Genomic DNA, 24,840 nt, shown 5'->3' on the forward strand with positions numbered 1-24,840 from the left:
GCCTACATTTTGTAAGTTCAGAGTTTGTTCTACTTATAATATTACACGAAAAACTAAGTGCACTGTTGTAATCTTGATGACTATTTCATGCAGCGTACGTCCACAAGCTCCTCCAAGATGTGGAGAAACGGTCTGAGGGCTCTTCGCACAGAGAGACAGCTGCAAGCACAGCTTCAGAGCGTCACTTTATGACGGATGCCTATGAAAGACCGTCAAAAGAAGAACTGATTGCTGCTCACGGACACAGATTTGCTCTTCACAATGACTAGTCAATTACACAGTACAACTGTCAGTGTGCTTAACCTAAATGCTAAACAGACTGGCATCATTTTTTAGAAATACACAGCGCAACAAACATGGTACAAGCGAGTAGACGGGAACAGCGCTGACTATCAACTGCATGATTTATTGAAAGAACACTAATATATACAAAAATCCTCTGACAACCAAGTGCGCATGTTCGCAGATAAAACATTTCAAGTTTTATTTGCGAACATGCACACTTGGTTGTCAGAGCATTTTTGTATATATTCGTGTTCTTTCAATAAATCATGCAGTTGATAGTCAGCGCTGTTCCCGTCTACTCGCTTGTCCTATGTTTGTTGCGCTGTGTATTTAAAAAAAATGATGCACCAACTAGCTCAACTCACAGTTCTTTTGAGACTGGCATCAGCGCTGCAAAGCATTGGCCACTGGAGCCAAGAAAATTGTTTCAATATGTTTGTTGCGGCTGACAATAGCTGGAGCGCAGTTTCATATGACTTTTGTTGTCTGAGTGAGTGCAATCTTGTACCCATATCTCTGCGTTTTCCTTGTGGCTGCGGCTAAGCAAAATTGCACACAAAACATGTTGCTGTTTGCTTATCGCGGCAACTACACATGGTGTGCGACCGCTCGCAGGCCTTTCAAGTATTATATCAAAGCTGCCGCTTGAAACAAAAGTAAAAAAGGCAGAGCAACTGTGGGTTCAAGGTATGTAAGGCTAGATTGCGAATAATTATGCCAGTCAGAGTTTTTCAGCTTCTTGAGGCCAAACTAGAAGTAAATGGAAATTTCAAGTGAGCCGGCTTCACAAGTGACCATGTAACATCTCTCTTTCCATGGGCTTGCTGTTCCCCATCCGTTAAGCTACACAGTTTACAAGACAGCAGTGTAATTATGCTGATTATTATTATGTGCGCGAAATAATACAGTGTTCTTAGCGGCAATTTGAACTGCTGAGCGACTCAATCAACTTCATTCAGATTTTTTCCTCCTGTCGACAGAAAAACAAATGCTAAGGTAGGAACAAAAGACTATTAATACAGTAGCTTGACGAGGTTTTTACCCCTGTTTGACATGGACGACAGACAGTCATATTTTTACAGTGATCTGCTAGCGAAAAAAAGAAAACATCAGCAAGTAAAAGAAATGTGCAATATGGACAGGTGCTGTGTCGGAAACAAAGTGTGAGAAATGTACATGTATTTACATTCACTTGCCACTGACTCTTGTACACACTTTGAGTATCTTTAACGCGCAGAACATAAAATAAAGACATGGTGACAAAAAAAATATTAAAGTGTCACATACATTCGAATGTACACCGGCTCAAGCATCAGAAACAACAAGGTGGTCAGTTATAAAACTAAGAAAGCACATTTTTCGCCGAGGAGAGCAATTCTCTAGAAATAATCTCGAAATAAAGTCGTTTTCTTTGTTTCTTCGGTGCGTCCTCATCACTGCACGTCATATTGAAACCTTGCAAGGGCCAGTACAGCATGCGTATCATAATACTGCATGTTTACCGCGGCGGCTTGTACCTCTCCGGCTCTACCGCTCAGTCGTTTGTGGTGAAACTGCGCACGGAGCTTTGGTATTACGGTAAACTTTATTTGCTTGTAGGAAGTTAGGTAAGGGTGCTTAACTCGTTGCTGCTGCGTACAATGCAAACCCGCAGTCTGTACCGGGATCGGGGCCGAAAGCCGCCAACGCCGGCGCACGATTCCGCGAGTTCGCGCACGGCCGAGCCAGGCATGCGCAGTTGTCTTAGGTAATTTACTATAAGCAAAAGTTTATAACCTACTACGAGACAAAATGCAACCTCCGTGAGTAGTTTCACGCAATCAAGTCAATGGTTAAGACGGTATAGGATTTTAATAGCCGCCACAGTAATGATGCATCACAACAATGACTAACTCATTGCACCTGTGAAACCGTCGCTTATCTGTGCGCTATGTTCAAGCTAGTAAGCACATTACTTACCAGCGTATGTTGTCGCCTTGACTTGATCCGAGGTGCGTATTTTGGTTTGGTGGACAAACGAACGGAGCAGCGGTTGCCTCCGAAATTTTGCTGCACTACGTAAGGCGCAGTGGATTGGGGCCCGACATTTAAAGCACCGACTTAATGCTGTAAACCTGTAAGCCGACTTCGAAGTTCATTTCGCATGGGCGACACAAGAAACAAGAACATTCACAGGCGGAAAGTGCCCCGCAAGTACACTGCAAGGAACTGAAACGAGACCGCCGCTTGCGACCGCGCCGCGATTGCCGTGGTGCCTGCGCGAAGGGCAAAGACGCAAAGATTGCGCGCGTGCGCGCGCGAGACCGGAAGTGCAGGAAAAAAAAGCTTTGAAAAAATGTTTCTGTCTACAGAACATCCTAACTTTCTTTCTTGATAATTAAAAGTTAAGCGTATTTCAATTTTTCTGGTATAGTTTAATGGCTGTGTGACGTCGCAAAGAAGCAGACCAATAGTCATTCGAAAACGCATGCACGTAGCAGCGTTGCACAGAGGAGGAGGAGGACTGGCAAAAGTCGAAGGAAAGAACGCGCCAACTTTCGAATGGGATTGTGGAACCTGCACTGTGCGTAGACGTGTATTATTGCGTTCAAATGTGTATCGCAGGATAATCTAGCGACTGAGATAGTTTGTCAGGAGTGCTCGGGAGGTGTTTGTGGGCCCCTTTAAAATCGCCCAGCAATACTACCTGCCTTTCCGTACTTAACTGCTGCATAACATTCTCAGAAAAACACTGTTCTTTCCTCCACACAGTTAGGAGCATGGCAGTACCTAATTCTCTCAATGCGGTGACGAGAAAAGCGCGCAATAAAGTGCATCACTGCAGTAAGCACGAAAATAAGAAGGGACAGTTGGAAACACTCACCGTGTATCCGCGCTCAGTTTTTGGCAGAAGAAAAAAATACGCTCCCCGTCGGGGATTCGAACCCCGGTCTCCCGCGTGATAGGCGGGGATACTGGCCACTATACTAACGAGAAGAAGTGCTGTAGAGGCAGTAACTAATTCTCTCAATGCGGTGAGGAGAAACGCGCGCATTAAAGTGCATCACTGCAGGAAGCACTGAAATAACAAGGGACTGTTGGAGACACTCACCGTGTATCCGGGCTCAGTTTTTGGCAGAAGAAAAAAATACGCTCCCAGTCGGGGAATCGAACCCCGGTCTCCCGCGTGACAGGCGGGGATACCGGCCACTACACTAACGAGAAGTTTTTTTTTTTTATTGCCTGTTTTGAGTTCACATCAATTCAAAAAAAGATCCACGATAATGGTAAAACTCGCAACAACCAGACTTCGGCTGTCACGAAAGGTTTAAAATTTTTTAAGGACAGCCAGTTCATCGAGCACACTGATCCAGTCAGGTGGATCAGAAAGCACCCGATACGTTTCTCTAAGGAGCAGCACACTCTCGATAAAGTTCTCGCGTACAGAACGCGTGTTGACATCTGCATGTTGCACTTGCATCCTTGTTTTCCACAGGCTGTGGAGGCTCAGGACCATGACTAAATCCAAAGGAATACCCTCACTCTCGACTGGAAGGAACCGTATGCCATACGGATCTAACGGAAGGTCTTTCTTTAGTGTTCTCTGGAGAACATCCCAGTGAAAGACTGGGTCCCAGCAATCCAGAAAGACGTGCTCGATTGTCTCTGGTTTTTTGCAAAGGAGACAGTCTGTTGTCCAGGGAACGAATAAGCCTCTTTCATGTAACCAGGTTTTAACAGGTAATATGTTGGAATGTAGCTTAAAGAAGAACGTTTTAACTGAAGGCCTAACTGGCATCTTTTTCACACGCTTTAAGACATCCTGTCCGGGGCCTCCACGGTGTGGTGCACGGTAAATCGGCAACGGTATCATCACATCCAGAAGATCTTTGTTCAGCTTCTTCTTACACACTTTGCTCAAGTATTCCATTGAAAAACGCGCATGCAACATTCTGAAAGACAAGACAACTTCGCGCATGTACCCTTTTAAAGCGCCACTCATATTCTCACCAGAACAGACAACGTATTCTGGAAGCATTTTACACAGTCGTACTTGCATGACCGTCCTCAAAAATTTGTCATTTTGATCACGAAGGAAAAAAAAACGCGAGACAACCTGTCGCAAAAAGAGATGCACAAGGCCCAAGCCCCCCGCCTTAACAGGCAGAAAGAGGTTGGTTCTGCTGCACTTTTCCCATGTTGATGCCCACGTGAAAACGGCAAAGACACGATGAATTTTTTGAATGCTAACACGCGTCGCCGAAAGCACATTCATTACGTACCATATCTTTGCCACAAGGAAAACATTGCACACATAAGCGCGTGAGAACATTGACAACGGCTTGCCCTGCCATGAATCAGCTTTCTCTCTCGCTCTCTCTGCTTGGCCAGCCCAGAATGGGGTGGGATCTTGGTACGATTCAAGCGGCACGCCTAAATACTGGGTCGGCAATTTTGACCATTGCAAACGAGAAAAGTATTCAGGCGTAACATCCCAGTCTCCATGCCAGAAACCGGCACTTTTTTCCCAATTTACTTCACAGCCTGTCTGTCGGCAGAATTTTTCAACAAGGGCAGTAACTTCTTGAATGCTTTCTCTGCTTGAACAGAATACAGCGATGTCATCTGCATATGCTAGCATTTTGACCTGTGCTGACCGCAGCATAAAACCAGTTATACGTTCATTGTTTATGATAGACCGGCAGAGAGGCACGAGGTAGGCCGCAAACAGTAGGGGTGACAGGGGGCAGCCTTGCCTCACTGACGACAGCACACGAATGCTGTCAGTGAGCTCTCCATTCACAATTATCCGTGTCGTGCAGTTCGCATACACCATTTGAACACCTTCCTCAATCACTCGCCCTATGTTTGAGTGTGTCAATACTTCGAACAAGGCATCGTGCGAAACGCGATCGAATGCTTTGGCGAGATCCAGCTGTATCATTGCCACTCGAGATCCAATCGCGTCACAACACTCCAAAACAGTTCGTACCACGTGCACATTAGTTGCGATGCTTCGACCTTTAATGCCGCACGTCTGGTGTGGCCCAACCAGACTCGGTATTACACTTTGAAGCCTTTTCGCCAGCACTTTCATGTATATTTTGTAATCCACGTTGGTGAGGCTTATCGGCCGATAAGAACCCACCAACAGGCGTTTTCCTGGCTCATCATACTTCGGAATCAAAACAATGTGCGAGGTAGAAAACGAAGGTGGGACCTGCTTACGTTCGTATGACTCGTCTAGCACTTTAAGCAAAATCTGGGCTGTGTAATCTTTAAATGCTTTGTAGAAAGCAGCGCCAAGCCCGTCAGGTCCTGGCGACTTTCCCATTGGAAGGTCGTCTATCGCACTTTCTATTTCTGTCAAACTTATGGGTCGTTCTAGACGCGTTTTAACATCCTCATCGAGCTTTGGCATTTGGCGCAAAAATTCTGCCTGAAAGCCATTTTTGACTTCGCGTTTACGGCCAAGCAATTCATTGTAGTGTTCTATAAAGGTATTTTTCTACTATCATACTAACGAGAAGTACAATAGAGGCAGTAACTAATTCTCTCAATGCGGTGAGGAGAACAGCGCGCAATAAAGTGCATCACTGCAGTAAGCACGAAAATAAGACAGGACAGTTGGAAACACTCACCGTGTATTCGGGCTCAGTTTTTGGCAGAAGAAAAAAATATGCTCCCCGTCGGGGAATCGAACCCCGGTCTCCCACGTGACAGGCGGGGATACTGGCCACTATACTAACGAGAAGAAGTGCTGTAGAGGCAGTAACTAATTCTCTCAATGCGGTGAGGAGAACAGCGCGCAATAAAGTGCATCACTGCAGTAAGCACGAAAATAAGACGGGACAGTTGGAAACACTCACCGTGTATTCGGGCTCAGTTTTTGGCGGAAGAAAAAAAATATGCTCCCCGTCGGGGAATCGAACCCCGGTCTCCCGCGTGACAGGCGGGGATAATGGCCACTATACTAACGAGGAGAAGTGCTGTAGAGGCAGTAACTAATTCTCTCAATGCGTTGAGGAGAAAAGCGCGCATTAAAGTGCATCACTGCAGGAAGCACTGAAATAACAAGGGACAGTTGGAGACACTCACCGTGTATCCGGGCTCAGTTTTTGGCACAAGAAAAAAATACGCTCCCCGTCGGGGAATCGAACCCCGGTCTCCCGCGTGACAGGCGGGGATACTGGCCACTATACTAACTTTTTTTTTCTTTATTTCCGGTCCTCGGCTTTCACAAAACAAAGACAAAAAAATATGTACACAGTTATACAAGAAGCGAAATCCCCAAGAGAGGACCAGGTTTTGTCACATTAAAATTCTCTGAGTGTTGTCAAAGGCTCTAGCCTTGAGAGCCACTCAGGGACAGGATTCCGTATCTTCTGTATTTCTACAAACTTGCAGATGCTCTCTCGAAAATATATACGCGCTGGACGCGCTTCGGGGTCACAGTAGTACCCGGCCATACGAGAGCGCCATATACCGTGGAGGCCCACCGGCATGACTAAATCGAACGGGATCCCACCCTCATTTTTTGTTGGCAAGTACCTAATTTCGTGTGAATGCAACGGGAGCTGTTTCTTCATGGTCCTCTGTAGCACGTCCCAAAAATAAACCCCTTCCCAACAGTGCAAAAAAACATGGTCTATGGTGTCCGGTTGCTTGCAGATTAAGCAGTTTGGTCCCCACGGTAGAAACATCTCTTTTTCCTCCAAAAAAGATTTGACGGGTAAAGTTCCAGTGTGCACTTTAAAGAAAAAACTCTTGACTTCCGGCGATACATTCATTTTTTTAACCTTTTGCAACACATTACCGCCGTTGCCTCCACAGTACAAGGCCCTGTACAACGACACCGGAAAGATACATCGCACACATCTCTGTACAACGTTCTCCTTGTTACGCTGCTCAAATATTCCTTTGAAAACCGAGTAGTTAAGAATCTGACGCTGGTTACTATCTCTCGGAAATAACCAAAAATGCCTCCTGTCATGCATTTTGTTGCAACTACATACTCTGGCAATGCTCGCCCTAGCCTTACTTGGCACACTGTGCGCAGGAAAGGATCTTCAACATCACGGAATAACAAAAATCTGTTTACCAGTTGCCTCACAAATAAGTGTCCCAGCCCTAGGCCTCCGTCTTTGATCCGTCTGAACAAGTTTGTCCGCATGCACCTTTCCCAGCTAGAGGCCCATACAAAAACCGCAAAAATTCGATGTACCTTTTGTATGTTAATTCGCGAGCAGTGGAGCACTTGCATCACATACCACAGTTTACTAATAAAAAACAGGTTACACACAGTGGCTCTTGCAAACACGGATAAATGAGTACATTTCCACTTTTCTGCTTTTTCTTGTGTCTCTTGTGTCTGCCCCTTCCAATACTGTTCAGTATCTCTGTAAAATTCCAACGGGACTCCAAGGTACTTTACAGGGGTCGTACACCAGGTCACATTAGCGAAAGTGTGAGGAGTATCCGGCCATTCTCCGTGCCAGAACCCCACGCATTTTCCCCAGTTCACCTTGCTTCCCGTGACCAAACTAAATCTTTTAACACCTTCTACCACACTGCTAATGCTATCCTTTGTGACACAGAAAATTGCTACATCATCTGCATATGCTAGGACTTTCACTTCCGCTTCATGCAGCCGAAAACCATGAACAGCATTATTCTGTATTATGTGCAAGCACAAAGTTTCAACATACATACAAAACAAGAGTAGACTGAGGGGGCAACCCTGACGCACCGAACGTTCCACGTTAATGGGGGCCCCCAACGATTTATTAACAATTAACTTTGTAGTGCCATGTCGGTACGCCATGGCCACACCCTCAGTGATAATAGAACCTACATTGATATGATTTAAGATAGAAAACAAAATCTCATGAGCCACACAGTCAAACGCTTTTTCAAGATCTAGCTGGAGAATTGCCACAGGTACCCCAGTGACGTCGCTACACTCCAGCACACACCTTGCCTTATGAATATTGTAAGCAATAGACCTGTTCTTTATGCCACATGTTTGATGAGGGCCAACAATTTCCTTAATAACGCTCTGAAGCCTCGCCGCCAACACTTTCATGAATATTTTATAATCGACGTTCGTTAGGGAGATCGGCCTATATGCAGTGACCTGTCTGAGTTTTATAGGATCATCTGTTTTAGGGATGAGGACGGTATGGGCCGCACCGTAAGACGGGGGCAACTCCTTACGATCATAGGCATCATTAAACAGTAAAGTCAAAAGTGGGGTTAATTCCGTTTTAAACGCGTTGTAAAAAGCTGCACTTAACCCATCTGGGCCAGGAGACTTTCCCGAGTTCAAGTTCTCTATTGCTCGTTCAACTTCTTTTTCACTAATTCGCCTCTCCAAGCTTTCCTTTCGGGATTCATCGAGCCTAGGCATAGCGCCGAGAAACTCGCATTTGAATCTGTGCACGTCAACTTCATGTTGTGCGAACAACGCCTGATAGTAATCAAAGAAAGCATGATGGATGCGATCGCTATCGGTCACTACCCCACCCGCTCCTTCGATCTCCTGAATTTCGTTGCGTCGAGCATGCGTTTTTTCCATTCCTAAAGCCCGCTTAGTGGGCGTCTCCCCTGCAACCAATTCTTCCGCTCTCGCCCTCATTATCGCCCCTCGATATCGGTCTTCCTCGATAAGTTCAAGCTTTTGCTTTGTTTTCTTAATATCTTCCTTACCTATGCCGGGCGTTTTACATTCCTGCGCCAACAATTTTTCAAGTATATCTCTCAGCTTTTTTCCTGTAATCTTTCCTGGTGCTTTAGCAAAGTAGACCGCTCAATGGCCTTCATCTTAAATTCTTCTTTGGCTAGCACCCACTGGAGCCCGATTTCGTTTTGACACTCATTTACTATTTTGGTAATTTTTTCCGTCACATACTCAGTGAAAATTTGGTCTTTTAGCAGTTTACAATTTCATTTCCACAGCTCCCATGAAAATCCACTGGCTCGCTTCCTTTGGCCTAGAGTGCATATCACTGCACAGTGATCTGAAAAGGCCACTGGTAAAACTCGGTATTTTTGACACTTTGGTATTAAGTCCAGTGACATGTAAATCCTGTCGAGGCGAGCATGACTAATACCTTGAAAGTGGGTGTATTGCACACTACGTTCACCGTCTAAACACTCCGCCACATCATCTAATGCATATTCATCTATCAGTCGTGACAATAAGTCTGTACTTCTGTCCCTGAAGGCTCGGGTGCTGCTTTTATCGCGAGCCGCCAGAACACAATTGAAATCGCCCATGAGCACTATCTGTTTCTCACTAGTGCAGTAATATTTCAGGCTCTCAAAAAAGGAACACCTATCCTCCAATTCATTAGGTGCATAAACACAGATAACCCGCCATTTTATATTCTCAAAACCGAAATCACAAATCACGTATCGCCCTGTCTCTCCGGAAGCATAAGTCTGCACGTTAAGTCCAGGCAACTTTTTTACAAGAAGGACGCACCCGGCAGAAGTTCCGACTGCATGCTTCACAACGGCATAATACTTCGACGTGAAGCGCTGCACCATGATCCCGGTCTCTTCCTCTCCCTCGACTTTGGTCTCTTGAACGGCTAGCACATCGATGTCTCTGTCCGTTATAAGGCGCAACACCTGGCTCTGCTTTTTCTTCGTTGCTAACCCTCTAACATTAAGCGTCCCGAATGTCAGAGCAGGGGTTGGATCCATTTTAATATAGAGTGAAGAGACCGAGAGCATTTGCGCTCACCTTTCGCGTCTAGCACCCGGCTAGACGCCTTTGTTTCCGCCGCAGCCCTCCGGTGCGTCTGCATGGTCTTGCAGCGGCGGTGGCTTATCGCTGGCCCGCTTGTCCCCCAGAAAGTTCGGCTTCGGTCTGAGAGAGGACCGCCGGGACTGGACCGTTTTCGTAGGCGGCTCCTCAACGCTTGACGCTGTTGTTTTGTCCTCTCCATCACCAGTCTGGGCGTGAGGCCGTTTGGCCGAGACATTGCCCGCACGAACATTGCACTGTTGCTGTTGCTCCTCGCTGCTCGTCGAGGCCATCATCGCGGGTTCCGTAGCTGCCAAAAAGCTATCTTCCTTCTCCTCAGTATCAGCCCAGGCCGCTGCCGAGTCTTTTTCTTCAGGTTGCCTCTCTGCCTCACTTGACACGTTTGTGTTTCTGCTAGTAGTCCCAGAAGAGACAGTCGCCGCTTCCGGCTTGCCTACTTCCTCGACTCCTTTCACCGCTTCCTCCGCCTCTGATACGTCCATCTGGTGTTCAGCTATCTCCTCCCTCGATGCGAGCCCCGTGGCCACCGCATATGTACGGACACACTCACTGTCGACGTGGCCGTAACGCCTGCATTTCGAACACCGGGGCACCTTGTATTCACGTCTAACGTGACCGCTACCACGGCAGCGCAGGCACTGCATAGGCCGCCCGGGCACCACAAGGGCCAACTCACCGGCGACTCGCAGCTGGTGAGGTAGGTCATCGGTCTTAATACCGGGTTTCAGTTTCAGGAGAACTGTTCTCGTTGTTGACCCCTTCTCTTTGACGCCTTGGACGCGCCACCGCTCCCGGGTCACCTCGGTTACGTTACCGAAAGCAGCAAAGGCCGTCCTGATGTCGTCGTCGGCCACACCGTGCAACATCCAGTGCAGCCGCATCTTCACCTGTTGGTCCTCTGGGTCGATGATTATGCAGCGACGTCCCTTTACTTCTACTTGTTTCAACGCAGCCAGCTTCTTCGTTGCTTCAGCGCTGCTGAGCGTGACAGCCCAAACGTGGTTAATCTGGTACGCCCCCAACGCCACAACATCGGGGAGCGCACCAACGTTGGCGAGGGCATCGCGAAAATCTTCCACACTGTACGGCCTATTGCGCACGTCGCCGTGCAAAAACACGGTGTTTAAAACAACACGTCCTGCAGGCAGCGTCGGCAAAATCAACTCATAGTCCTTATCATCCGCATCAAGATTCCTGTTTCCGCGGCCGGGAAGGGCCGCTCTCGCCGCTCCGCTGGAGCTCATGATTCTGCTACCGTCACGCTCGGTGGCCGGAAGTAGAAAGGCCACTATACTAACGAGGAGAAGTGCTGTAGAGGCAGTAACTAATTCTCTCAATGCGGTGAGGAGAAAAGCGCGCAATAAAGTGCATCACTGCAGTAAGCACAAAAATAAGAAGGCACAGTTGGAAACACTCACCGTGTATCCGGGCTCAGTTTTTGGCAAAACAAAAAAATCCGCTCCCCGTCGGGGAATCGAACCCCGGTCTCCCGCGTGACAGGCGGGGAAACTGGCCACCATACTAACGAGAAGTGCTGTAGAGGCAGTAACTAATTCTCTCAATGCGGTGAGGAGAAAAGCGCGCAATAAAGTGCATCACTGCAGGAAGCACTGAAATAACAAGGGACAGTTGGAAACACTCACCGTGTATCCGGGCTCAGTTTTTAGCAGAAGAAAAAAATACGCTCCCCGTCGGGGCATCGAACCTCGGTCTCCCGCGTGACAGGCGGAGATACTGGCCACTATACTAACGAGGAGAAGTGTTGTAGAGACAGTAACTAATTCTCTCAATGCGGTGAGGAGAAAAGCGCGCATTAAAGTGCATGACTGCAGGAAGCACTGAAATAACAAGGGACAGTTGGAAACACTCACCGTGTATCCGGGCTCAGTTTTTGGCAGAAGAAAAAATACGCTCCCCGTCGGGGAATCGAACCTCGGTCTCCCGCGTGACAGGCGGGGATACTGGCCACTATACTAACGGGGAGAGGTGCTAGAAGGGCAGTAAATATTTCTCTCAATGCGGTGAGGAGAAAAGCGCGCATTAAAGTGCATCACTGCAGGAAGCATTGAAATTACAAGGGACAGTTGGAGACACTCACCGTGTATCCGGGCTCAGTTTTTGGCAGAAGAAAAAATACGCTCCCCGTCGGGGAATCGAACCCCGGTCTCCCGCGTGACAGGCGGGGATACTAACCACTATACTTTTTTTATTTATTACCAGGCTTATGACAAATACAAAACACAAAATCAATGATAAAAGAGTCGCCAATCCTTCGGCTGACACATGTGGTTTAAAATTGTTTGATGCCAACCAACTGGTCAAGTAAATTTACCCATTCCGGTGGATCAGGCTCGCTTTTGTACACATCTCGGATATACGCCACTCTCTCGACGAAATTTTCTCTAACAGGTCGCGTATTGACGTCCGCATGACGTACTTGCATTCTAGTTTTCCATATACTATGGAGGCTAAGGGGCATTATCATATCGTATGGAGATTCTTGATTTTCAACCGGCAGGAAGCGTATACCGTAATGATCTATACGGAGTTCTTTTTTTATTGTTCTTTGAAGAACATCCAAATGAAATATCGGGTCTCAGCAGTCTATAAAGACATGCTCAACTTTTTCGGGTTTCTTGCAGAGGAGGCAATTGGTTGTCCACAGGACAAATATTCCTTTTTTTCCAGCGAAACTTTGACTGGAAGCGTCGCGGTATGTAATTTGAAGAAAAACGACTTTGTCGTAGGCTTAACTGGCATTCTCTCTCTTCAAGACGTTCTGTCCTGGGCCTCCATAGTATACAGAACGGTACACAGGCACAGGTAGCATAATGTCTATAACGTCTGTATACAGTTTGCGCCTTGAAACTGAAGAAAGATATTCCATTGAAAATCGGACACTCAGCATTCGGAATGCAAGAACAACCTCACGTAAGTAACCAGAGACCGTGATACAGGGATCTAAAAATGATGTCACAATGAATTGTGGTAGCATATCGCACATTCTTATTTGTAAAACAGTTCGCAAAGACGGGTCTTACTGGTCTCGAAGATATAGAAACCGAGATACTATCTGGCGTAAAAACAAATGAACGAGACCAAGGCCTCCGTATCTAACAGGCCGAAACAAATTTGTGCGGCTTATTCTTTCCCATGTGGAGGACCAAATAAACACAGAAAAAAATGCGATGCACTTTCTGTACAGGAACCCGTGACATAGATAAGACATTCATTATATACCATATTTTGGAAAGCAAGAAAAGATTACAGATGCTAGCCGCGCGAACATAGATAAATCCCTTCCTTGCCATCCTTCCGCTTTTTCCCGTACTCGGTTGGTTTCCTCTGCCCACTGTCGCTCAGTGTCACGATAACAGCAAAGCGGCACGCCAAGGTACTTCGTAGGTAACTCTGCCCACTTCATGAAAGCGAAATACTCGGGTTTATTATCCCATTGTCCGTGCCAAAAGCCTGAGCTTTTTTCCCAATTAATTTGCAGCCTGTCTGTTTGCAATATTTCCCCGTAATGGTAACAACTTCCCGAACGCTGTCTTTATCTGAACAAAAGACGGCAATATCATCCGCATAAGCTAGGACCTTAACATGAGCGTTGTAAAGCTTAAAACCGATAACCTTATTGCTGTGAAGCAAAGCTAAACACGTTGGTTCGAGGTAGATTCCAAATAGCAGGGGCGACAGCGGGCAGCCCTGTCTTACCGACGAGCGCACTGGCACGCTTTCAGTAAGAGTACCATTTACAATCACACGTGTCGTGCAACATGCGTATGACATCTTAACGCCTTCTAGTATGACTCGACCGACGTTGGTGTGCTCAAGGATACTAAGTCAAACCACGTGCGATACGCGGTCAAAAGCTTTTGCTAAATCGAGTGGCAGCATAGCAACACGGCCTTCACAAACATCGCAACATTCCAGAACATTACGGGCGACATGAATATTTGTAGCTATTGTGCGGCCTTTGATGCCACATGTTTGGTGTGTACCTACCAAAAGCTTTATTACGGTTTGTAGTCGGTTTGCTAAGACTTTAGAGTAGATTTTGTAGTCTGTGTTGGTAATGCTAATTGGACAGTACGACCCCACCAACAAACGCTGCTCGGGATCATCAGTTTTGGGTATCAAAGTAATATGGGAAGCCCCAAAGGACAGTGGCACTCTTTGCTTTTCATACGCTTCCGAGATCACATGGTGTAACAGAAGGGCCACTGGTGTTCTAAACACCTTGTAAAAATTTGCAGTGAACCCATCCAGTCCAGGGGCTGTACCAGATTGTGAGCCATCGATTGCACTTTCAATTTCGCTAATACTAATTGGTTCTTCAAGTCGCACTTTTGTCTCATCATCAAGCGATGGCATAAGCGGTAAAAACTCTTTTTCAAACCCGTCTTGAACATCTCTTTCAGGACCTAACAACTCGTTGAAATATTCAACAAAAGCTTGCTCTATGATTTTACTGTCTCAAATTACCTCGCCTTGGCATCGTATCTGTTTAATTTCTTTTTGGCACGCGTACCTTTTCTCGTCCGATAAGGCGCGTTTTGTTGGCGTTTCGCCTGCCCACAGCTTTTGAGCTCGCGCTCTTATCACCGCCGCTTTGTACTTGTTCGTGTCAATCTGTTGCAAGCGGCTCTTTACTTCTGTCATTTCCTTCGAACAGCTTCCTGGCTTGTCGCTTTCAATGCCCAAAAGAAATTCAAGACGTTTATATAATTGCTTTTCTTCATTGTTGTGCTTGAACTTATTGATGCAGCTTCTCTCAATAGCTTTTATTTTTACGCGCTGCTTGAATTCATCCCATTCGGCAACAGCGTTTGCCGAATTAGCCTGAATTATATATTTTATTTGTTCATCTACGTATTAATAAATTCTTCGTCCTCTAAAAGCTTGTCATTCTGCTTCCATAGATCCCAGCTAAATTTCGGTTTTTCCTTCCTTGTTCCGACAGTTGCAATTACTAAGCAATGATCACTAAACTGTACAGGTATGACCTCATATTTGGTACACAGCGGCAAAAGCTCGACAGAAACATATATTCTGTCAAGTCTTGCATGACTTTCATTCTGAAAATGCGTAAATAGTGGACGCATACCATCTGTTAGAGCTGCCCCCACGTCTTCCAAATTGCATTCTTGTACAATCTGATTAAGCGCTGCCGCACTCTTGTCCCTAACAGGCAGCTTTTTTAATCGATCAGCAGCGCTACAGACACAGTTAAAGTCTCCTAACAGGATTACTTTCTTGTCGCATGAAAGATACTGATAAAGATTATCAAAAAACACTTCGCGGTCAGCCTCAACGTTTGGCGCATAAACACGAACTGCTCGCCAGTTGCACGCATGGAAGAAAAAGTCTACAACAAGAAAACGCCCATTTTCACAAATGACGACAGATTCAGGGACAACTGTTATGTCGTTGCGAATAAAAAGAACGGAACTCCCTGATGTACCAAGAGCATGGCAAACACATACGTTGTAGCGGGTCTGAAAGGGCGCCACCATAAGATCTGTTTGCTCAACATTTTCAATCTTTGTTTCTTGGACGGCTATTAGGTCAAGTTCATTTTCCAAGAGAAGTCTTTTAAGCTGGTACTGTCTTTTTCTTGCTCCCAGTCCTCTTACGTTTAATGTGGCAATACGTAGCACTATCTTATTACTAGGATCCATTATTTAGTTTGAATATTTGAACGTATGGTGACGGCCTTTGCAGGTAAAAAAAACAAACAAAAAAAGGCTTACTGAACTTAGTTGCATATACTCTTCATGATGCAGACACATAGTTGCACCAGACAGTAGCCAGAAACTGTCCTCACAAAGTCCTCTCAGCACCTTCCAACGCAGCCAGCACCAATGCACAGATTCACTATAGTTACGGTGGCGGTTTTCCCGCCGTCCGTGTATCAGGCCTGGCGCGGCTTAAAACTCGGCCGTCTGGTCGAAGCCGCTTTTGGTGGCGGTTCATCTCCAACGCTGCTTCCTGGAGTCCCCGATGCGTCGCTTGTTGTATCCCGTGGACGCTTTTGGACAGGTTGCATCTTCCGCGACGTCCAATGTTTCACCTTGCTGATGCATCTCGTGTGATGAATGTTCAGCAAGTGGCCTGTCCTTTCCTTCTTTTGAGGTTGCTTTGTTGGCAGAAACTACCGTCTGCTGAGTCTCGGTTGAATTGTCTATTTAAGGGGTCGTCTTCTGCTCAGATCCTGAAGCAGCTGACTGTGTTTCGTCCACATCAGTTACATTTTTTGCTGCCTCTTCAGATTCAACCTCGTCCATGAACAGATCGGACGTATCTATTCTGCTCACGGGGCCTGCAGCGCTGGCATATGTGCGGGTGCATTGGTTCTGTTCGTGTCCATACCTTCGGCAAGCACCGCCACGTGGTGCTTCACACTGCCGTCGAATGTGACCAGTAGAATGGCACCGGAGGCAGAGTGGCGGTCGTCCCGATACAACCACAAGTGCCAACTCGCATGCAACAATGACTTGGTGTGGAAGGTCGTCAAGCTTCATCCCTGGCTTGAGCTTGAAGGACACCAACCTCGTAGTTGAGCCTTTATCAGCGACACCTTGAACGCGCCATCGCTCTCTCGTGACATCACTGACTGTTCCGTATGGCGGAAAAGCTAGCCTCACGTCTTCGTCTGTCACGCCATGAAGAAGCCTGTGCAATTTCATACGCACGCATTGGTTCACGGGGTCAATAACAAGGCACCGATGCTCTTTAACCTTCAGCTCCCCGCATTCAAAATCTTCTTCACACCTTCCGCATCCTTGAAAGTTACCGCCCATACATGGCTCATTCGATACGCCCCCAGAGTGATAACGTCTGGGAGCAGCGACATTCCGGCTAGCGCATCGCGAAAGTCTTCCACCCTGTATGGGCGGGCCCTTATGTCAGCGTGCAGAAAAATAGAATTCAAAAGAACTCGCCCGGTTGGCAGACTTGGCAGGATAACCTGGTATTCCTTGTCAGATGCAAAACCCTCGTTTCCGCGGTCAGACATGGCCGCTGTAGACGCTCCGGCGGAGCCTTGCATCCTGCGTCCGTTCACTAGCGTGGCCGGAAAGAGAACCTACTGGCCACTATAACAACGAGGAGAGGTGCTAGAGGGGCAGTAAATAATTCTCTCAGTGCGGTGAGGAGAAAATCGCGCATTAAAGTGCATCACTGCAGGAAGCACTGAAATAACAAGGGACAGTTGGAGACACTCACCGTGTATCCGGGCTCACTTTTTGGCAAAAGAAAAAAATACGCTCCCCGTCGGGGAATCGAACCCCGATCTCTCGCGTGACAGGCAGGCACACCGGCCACTATACTAACGAGAAGTGCTAGAGTGGCAGTAAATAATTCTTTTTTTAAATACCTTTTTATTGAGACAAGCATGATACATGGTTAAAAGCACCCCGGCTGCTTCAGCCGGTCACAAGTTAAAATGACTTAATTTGAACTAAATCATCAAGCACACTCATCCACGCGGGTGGGTCTTTCTGCGCTCGGTACACATCACGTATATAACATACACTTTCCACAAAGTTTTCCTTTGTAGTTCGGACGTTTACATCTGCATTTCGTACCGCCATTCGAGTTTTCCATAAACTATGGAGGCCGAGGAGCATAATCATGTCGTAAGGGACACCTGTGTCATCTGTGTCTGTTGGTAAATAGCGAATTCCAATCGGTGTTAAAGGTAGTTCCTTTTTTAGTGTACGTTGCAGGACATCCCAATAGAAGATCGCGTCCCAACATTCAATGAACACATTTTCAATGGTTTCTGGCTTTTTGCACAGCAAGCAGTTCGTTTTCCATGGTACAAAAATGCCTTTGTCAGATAGCCATGTCTTAACTGGCAAGGTACCTGTGTGCAGTTTGAAAAAGAATGTTTTTGTACTTGCTTTACCTGGCATCCTTTTAATTCTTTTAAGAACACCTTGTCCTAGGCCTCCAGAGTTTATTATACGATACAGAGGCACTGGCATGATTACATCTATAAGATCTTTGTACAGTTTTTTCCTCTTTACAGTGCTGAGATAGTCTTGTGAAAACCGAACATTGAGAAATTGGACCGAGTCAACAACTTCTTTCAAATAACCTCTAGCGCCACAAGTGGACGATCTCACCGTGGACACTATAAAATCAGGAAGAGCCCTGCTCAGACGCACCTGCATCATTGAGCGCAGGAAGGGGTCCTTCTGATCCGTCATAAACATAAAACGGGACACAATCTGGCGAACAAACAAATGCGCGAGACCCAGACCACCATCTTGAACTGTTCGAAACAAATTGGTTCTTCTGACCCTCTCCCAACTTGAGTTCCAAATAAACACAGCAAACACCCTATGCATTTTTTGCACATTTAAACGCGACAGAGACAGAAACTGCAAAACATACCACACTTTGGCAATTAAAAAAATGTTGGATACTGTTGCTCTCGCAAACATTGACAAGTCTCGTCCTTGCCATGCCCTTGCTTTCTCGCTCACTTTTGACGTTGTCTCGTTCCAGTAATCTGCGCTCTTGTTATAGTGCTCGAGAGGCACACCCAAGTAGTTCGACGGCATGTTTGTCCACTGCAGATTCGCGAACAACGGTGGTGCAATAACCCAGCTTCCGTACCAAAAGCCCACACTCTTTTCCCAATTGATCTCAGCCCCAGTTTGCTGGCAAAACCGCTTGGCGACGTCAACACTTTCTTGTACACTCTCGCGGTCACTGCAGAATACAGCAATGTCGTCCGCATACGCAAGAATTTTAACATTAGATCACTGAAACCTGAAGCCATTTATTCGGTCGTTGTTAATAAGACTTAAACAGAAGGGTTCAAGGTAAAGTGCAAAAAGCAATGGTGAAAGCGGGCATCCCTGCCGTACGGAGGACCGCAGAGGGATGGGTTCACACAGGTTATTATTGACAATTATTTGAACTGTACAGCTGCCGTAAACCATTTTAAGCCCGTCTTGTATTATGCTGCCCACATTTACATGTTCCAAAACTGAGTACAGGACATCGTGCGCCACGCGATCAAACGCCTTCAACAGGTCTAGCTGTACCATTGCAACTCGGCCACCTAACACATCACAGCACTCAAGGATACTTCGAGCGATGTGCACATTTGCGCAGATGGTACGCCCTTTCACTCCGCACGTTTGGTGCGGTCCAACTAGGTCCGTGATGACACTCTGTAAACGTTTGCCAAGAATCTTTATATAGATCTTATAGTCGACATTTGTGAGGGTTATCGGGCGATAAGCCCCCACAGACAGCATTTTTTCTCGGTCTCATGTTTTGGGGATAAGCACAATGTGGGCAGTAGAGAAGGAAGGTGGCATTTGTTTTACATTGTATGCTTCTGCAATCATATCGTATAGCAGCGGGCTGACTTCTCTGAATGTTTTATAGAAAGCAGCGCCTAACCCATCAGGTGTTTTCCCAAGTGGCAGGTTCTCAGTAGCCTTCTGAACTTCCTCTAAGCTAATGGGCTGTTCTAAGCGCGCACGTTTCTCTTCGCTTAATCGAGGCATGAGGTGCAAAAATTCGTCCCACAGACTGCCGTTTTCGCTTCTGTCATTCAATATCAGTCCTTTGTAATGCTCAACAAACGCTCGCTCGATTTCTTCACGGTCGGTCGTTATTCTGTTGCGGTAGCGGATCTGTTGAATTTCATTTTGTGCTGCATATCTTCTTTCATCACACAATGCACGCTTATTCGTCACTTCACCAGCCCACAACTTTTCGGCGCGCGCCCTTATCACAGCCGCTCGGTACTTATCTGCCTCCAGAGCTTCTAGCTGGCTTTTGACTTCTCGGATTTCTTTTATGTTCAAACCGGGCACTACTGTTTCCATACTTGTCAAAAAGTGTAATTTGCACTCCATTTTTTTTATTTGCTTCTTTTCACTTTGATGAAGGATAGTTCCTCGTTCTATCGCTTTCATCTTGACTGTGTTCTTAAAATTTTCCCACTTATCTGCGCAGCTTGCTGATTTGACGCAAGGCATTTTGGTTAAGTCTATAATTTGTTTAACGGAGGTTTCATCCTCCAGCAATTTAACATTAAATTTCCAAAGTTTGCAGTTGAAACGAGTCCTACTATGTTTATCCCCAAAGCTTACAATAACAAGGCTGTGATCGCTGAAAGAAACATGTTTCACTTCATGGTTGGAACACATTGTCACAAGTCCTATGCTTGCGTATACTCTATCTAGTCTTGCATTGCTACCGCGTTGGAAGTGCGTAAAACATGGCTGCGAGCCTTGAAGCAACACCCAGCCTACATCTTCCATGTCTTGTTCTTGAATTATTGCATTGGGATACTGCGCACTCTGATCACGCACAGGGGTGATCGGCACTCGATCCTCTGGCATGCAAACAGAGTTAAAATCACCCATCAAAACGACGCTTCTCTCGCAGTTCAAAAACACTGACCTTTCCAAAAACACTAACACGTTCCTTGTAATTGTTAGGGGCACACAGACAAATCACTCTCCAAGAGCATCCAGAAAGGGTGAAATCGACAACCAGTAACCGACCCTCTTCGGATGTGACAATGGTTTCATTCCCAATTCCAAGATTATTTCTCAAAATAAACGCGCAACCTCCGGACTTTCCAACCGCGTGACATACGCAGACATTGTATCGGGACCGAAAAATTTCAACGGTATTAAAATACGGTATTAAAATACGGTATTTACGGTATCAATACGGTATTAAAAACAATACGACCTGTTGGGAGGTGGGGCAGCATAACTTCGTAGCCTGTGTCGTTATCTTCAGCAGCAAACCTGTTTCCGCGGCTCGGCTGAGCCGCTAACACCGCTCCGATGGAGCTCATGATAACGCGTCCGTTCACAGTGGTGGCCGGAAGTGGAATCCAGCAGTTTCCGCTCTTCTCAATACGTGAGGAGAAAATCACGCATTAGTGTGCGTCCCTGCAGTAAGCGCAAAACTAATAAGGAATGGTTCACTAATAGCGTATGCGCACGGAGATTTGTGACAAAAGAAAAAAATATGCTCACCGTCGGGGAATCGAACCCCGGTCTCCCGCGTGACAGACGGGGATACTGGCCACTATACTAACGAGGATTATTTTTTTTCCTTTATTGCCCGATCTGCGGCCAATACAATACATGTTTACATATACACGCAATCATAATTAAAAGCGCTTGCCAACCTTTGGCTAGCACATGTGTTTAAAAACGCTTCAAGTTAACAAGGTCATCTAACACCGGCAACCATTCTGGTGGGTCTGTGCTCGATTTACATACTTCACGAATGTACAGTACACTTTCCATAAAGTACTCTCTGGCGGGCCTGCGGTTTAGATCTGTGTGATGTACCGCCATCCGAGTGCGCCATATGCCGTGCATGCATGGTACCATTATCATATCATGCTGCACCCCTCCATCGTTTGATGTAGGGAGAAAGCGGATGCCATATGGTGTTAGCGGTAAGTCCTTTTTTAAAGTGCGCTGTAGTATATGTCCCACAGAAAAACAGCATCATTACACTCAAGAAAAATATGATCAATTGTCTCTGGTCTTCTACGACGGAAACACGGAACAAAAATACCTTTCTGCTCGAGCCATGGTTTCACTGGTAGAGTTGCATTGTGTACTTGAAAAAAGAAGCTTTTTATCGAAGGTCGAACTGGCATCCGCTTTACTCTCTTCAAAACATCTTTACCTTTACCTTTTGGATACATCAAACGATACATTGGCTGTGGCATGCATACATCAACAACATCCTTGTACAATTGCCTTCGCGTTACGTCACTCAGGTATTTTACTGAAGATCTTGCTTGGAGAAATTGAAAGGACCCAATAACCTCTCGAAGAAATCCGCGCACACTTGATCCCTTAACTCGATTTGAAGACACAACAAAAGATGGCACATGATCACACAATCGAGTTTGAATCACAGTCCTTAAAAAAGCATCCCCTCGGTCTCGCACGAACAGAAACCTCGAAACCACTTGTTTCAAGAACAAGTGAGCTACACCCAGTCCGCCCCCTTTTACTGTACGAAAAAGGTTTGTGCGGCTTGTGCGCTCCCATGTCGACCTCCATATAAATACTGCGAACACCCTATGTAGCTTTTGTATGCTCCCTCTCGAAGCACACATGACTTGCAGAACATACCAAATTCTCGCTACGAGAAACAGGTTACAAACAGTTGACCGCGCGAAAATGGATATGTCCCGCCCACCAAACTTAGCGGTTTTTTTCTTTGAGCTGCTCTGCTTCCAGTTTCCAATATTCCGAGGTGTCTTTATAGTGTTGTAGGTGCACACCGAGATACTTCGTTGGCGAGCGTGACCATTTCATGTTTTCGAAGCGTACTCGCGTGGGGCCCCATTCCCCATGCCAGATTCCTATAGATTTTTCCCAGTTAATGCTGCTTCCCGTCATCCTGCAGAACTTTGTTGCTGCGCTTACCGCCTTAGTGATACTGGTCTCATCAGCGCAGATTACAGCTATGTCGTCCGCGTATGCTAAAAGCTTAACTTCACTTGAGGAAAATCGATAACCGGTGATAGCATTGTTGGTTATAATGCTGAAACAAAAGGGCTCCAAAAACAAGGCAAATAATAAAGGCGACAAGGGACACCCTTGCTTAACAGATGATTTTACTTGAAATGGAGTGGTTAATGCCTTATTGACTACAATCCTGGTGAACATGTTAGTATAGCATAACTTAATTCCTTCTATTAGTACCTTCCCGACGTTCACATGTTGCAAGATACTGAACAGGATTTTGTGAGCGACTTTATCGAACGCTTTCTCTAAGTCTAACTGTATCATTGCTACCATCTCACCGTACGCATCACCACACTAGGATAGTTCTAGTCACGTGGATGTTTGTTTGAATAGAACGCCCCCTGATACCACACGTTTGGTGTGTCCCTACCAACCTCTGTATTACGCGGTGGAGTCTTTTGCCTAATATTTTCTTTTGCCTAATATTTTCCCAAAGATCTTATAGTCTGTATTTGCAAGCGTTATCGGTCGGTATGCTCGTACTGACAACAGCCTAGTAGGATCGTCCGATTTGGGAAACAGCACCATATGACTGTGCCTAAAAGACGGAGGCAATTGCTTTATGCTGTATTCTTCTTCTATTACGTGGTGTAGGACTATAGCGAACTCGTCTTTAAACGCTTTATAAAACTCGGCGCCGAACCCGTCAGGTCCCGGCGCTTTGCCTGAGTTTAATTCGTCTATTGCACACACTATTTATGTAACGGTAATTGGCGCTTCCAAACTTGCTTTCATCTCATCTTCTATTTGCGGCATGAGCTTTAAGAACTGCGTTTTAAACCCTTCTTCCAGTTGTTGCTCCCGACCAAGTAATTCACAGCAATAATCCACAAAAGCGCGTTGTATCGCCTGGTTATCTCGCACAACATTGTCCCCGAACGTTATCGCTCTTATTTCGTTGCGCGTAGCATAACTTCTTTCGTCTGATAAGGACCGTTTTGTTGGAGCTTCCCCCATGTACAGAGTTTCTGCGCGCGCACGGATTACCGCTCCCCTGTATCTGTCTACGTCGATTATTTCTAATTCGCTCTTCCTTGATTTCCTTACTGAATCGGCCTGGCGACGATGCTTCGATGCTTAAATAAAAATCCAACTTAGTACGCAGTTCATTTTCTTTCTTCGTTTTGTTTTTACTCATTACACCGGCACTTTCGATCGCAATCACTTTCGCCTCTTGTTTAAACAGTTCCCATGTCTCACTGTAGCTTTCCTGCCTACGAACAAGCAAGTCGTCAGTTTTTCTTTGAATTTTTTTAACAAATGATTCACCCTCGAGAATCTGTACGTTGAATGTCCACAAATACCAGTTGAATTTGGGCGGTTTTCTCGGACCCAGGATCACAATGACCGAACTGTGGTCACTGAAAGAAACGTTTTTAACACCATACTCGGTGCACACAGGTACTACTGTTGCAGATACATAAATTCGATCCAGTCTGGCGAGGCTGCCTCTCTGGTGATGGGTAAACCATTGTGATGTTGGATTCGACATAAATAACCCTACATCATCTAGTCCACGGTCGTCAACCAGCTCGTTCAAAAACAACGAACTCGCATCTCGAACAGGCGCCTGCCTAGTTCGGTCTTCGGGTCGGCACACAATTAAAATCACCCATCATTACGATGATCCTTTCATCTGTGTTTAGGTTGCGCTCAACTGACTCGAAAAAAATTTTGCGTTCACCCTCCTTATTTGGAGCGTATAAACAAATGATTCTAAACTTGTTACTTTGCAGTATAAAGACACACACTCGGCCATTGCCCCAAGTATAAACACTTTCAATGGTTGCTTCCAAGGACTTCTTAACAAAAAGGCCACAGCCACCCGCTGTGCCAGTAGCGTGCGAAATGCACACATTATAATGTGTTCTGAAAGGTTCCACCATGCGGTTTGTTGCTTCCTCACTTTCAACTTTTGTCTCTTGAATAGCAATGACGTCGAGGTTGTTTTTCATGAAAAGCCGACTTAGTTGATATTGCCTTCTCCGAGTGGACAAGCCGCGCACATTTATTGTGGCCACATGCAAGCTTCTTTCCATGTTCACTGCCATTCTTTTCTCAAGGAGCTCCCGAACCGCATGGCGTTACCTTCGACTTTGGAGCCCCCGATCGAAATCTCATTTTCTCCCCTTTGCACAGTCGTTTGCATCCTACAGTTCTTAGACACGGGGTTTTTTTAATCGCCACGAGAAGCTGTCCCTGCCTTAGCCATCGTACCCTCGTTGGCGGCTTCAACACTCACTTGGCTGG

At 46.1% G+C, this 24,840-nt stretch overlaps 3 protein-coding genes and 2 non-coding genes across 5 annotated transcripts in view; 1 reads left to right on the forward strand and 4 right to left on the reverse strand.

The window, feature by feature from the left end:
* LOC146188067 (transient receptor potential cation channel subfamily M member-like 2) overlaps nt 1-24,840 on the forward strand; it is a 178,464-nt gene that overhangs the window by 57,163 nt on the left and 96,461 nt on the right. The gene's annotated exons all lie outside the window — the stretch shown is intronic.
* Nucleotides 3,190-3,261, reverse strand: TRNAD-AUC (transfer RNA aspartic acid (anticodon AUC)). Its single transcript has one exon. It is a non-coding gene; the product is annotated as a tRNA-Asp (tRNA).
* TRNAD-GUC (transfer RNA aspartic acid (anticodon GUC)) lies at nt 6,177-6,248 on the reverse strand. The gene has a single exon. It is a non-coding gene; the product is annotated as a tRNA-Asp (tRNA).
* On the reverse strand, nt 8,903-11,283 carry LOC146188072 (uncharacterized). Its single transcript, XM_084603399.1, has one exon. The coding sequence runs from the start codon at nt 11,281-11,283 to the stop codon at nt 10,036-10,038; it is 1,248 nt and encodes a 415-aa protein (XP_084459525.1). The 3' UTR covers nt 8,903-10,035.
* On the reverse strand, nt 17,485-18,621 carry LOC146188073 (uncharacterized). Its single transcript, XM_084603074.1, has one exon. The coding sequence runs from the start codon at nt 18,613-18,615 to the stop codon at nt 17,485-17,487; it is 1,131 nt and encodes a 376-aa protein (XP_084459200.1). The 5' UTR covers nt 18,616-18,621.

This window comes from Amblyomma maculatum, chromosome 5 (assembly GCF_055883805.1).
Source record: "Amblyomma maculatum isolate TAMU_Amacu chromosome 5, ASM5588380v1, whole genome shotgun sequence".
Taxonomy (NCBI): Eukaryota; Metazoa; Arthropoda; class Arachnida; order Ixodida; family Ixodidae; genus Amblyomma; species Amblyomma maculatum.

Coding starts and splice junctions, on each gene's coding strand:
- LOC146188072 (XM_084603399.1), bottom strand. CDS start 11,283: ATGAGCTCCAGCGGAGCGGCGAGAGCGGCCCTTCCCGGCCGCGGAAAC.
- LOC146188073 (XM_084603074.1), bottom strand. CDS start 18,615: ATGCCGTCGAACTACTTGGGTGTGCCTCTCGAGCACTATAACAAGAGC.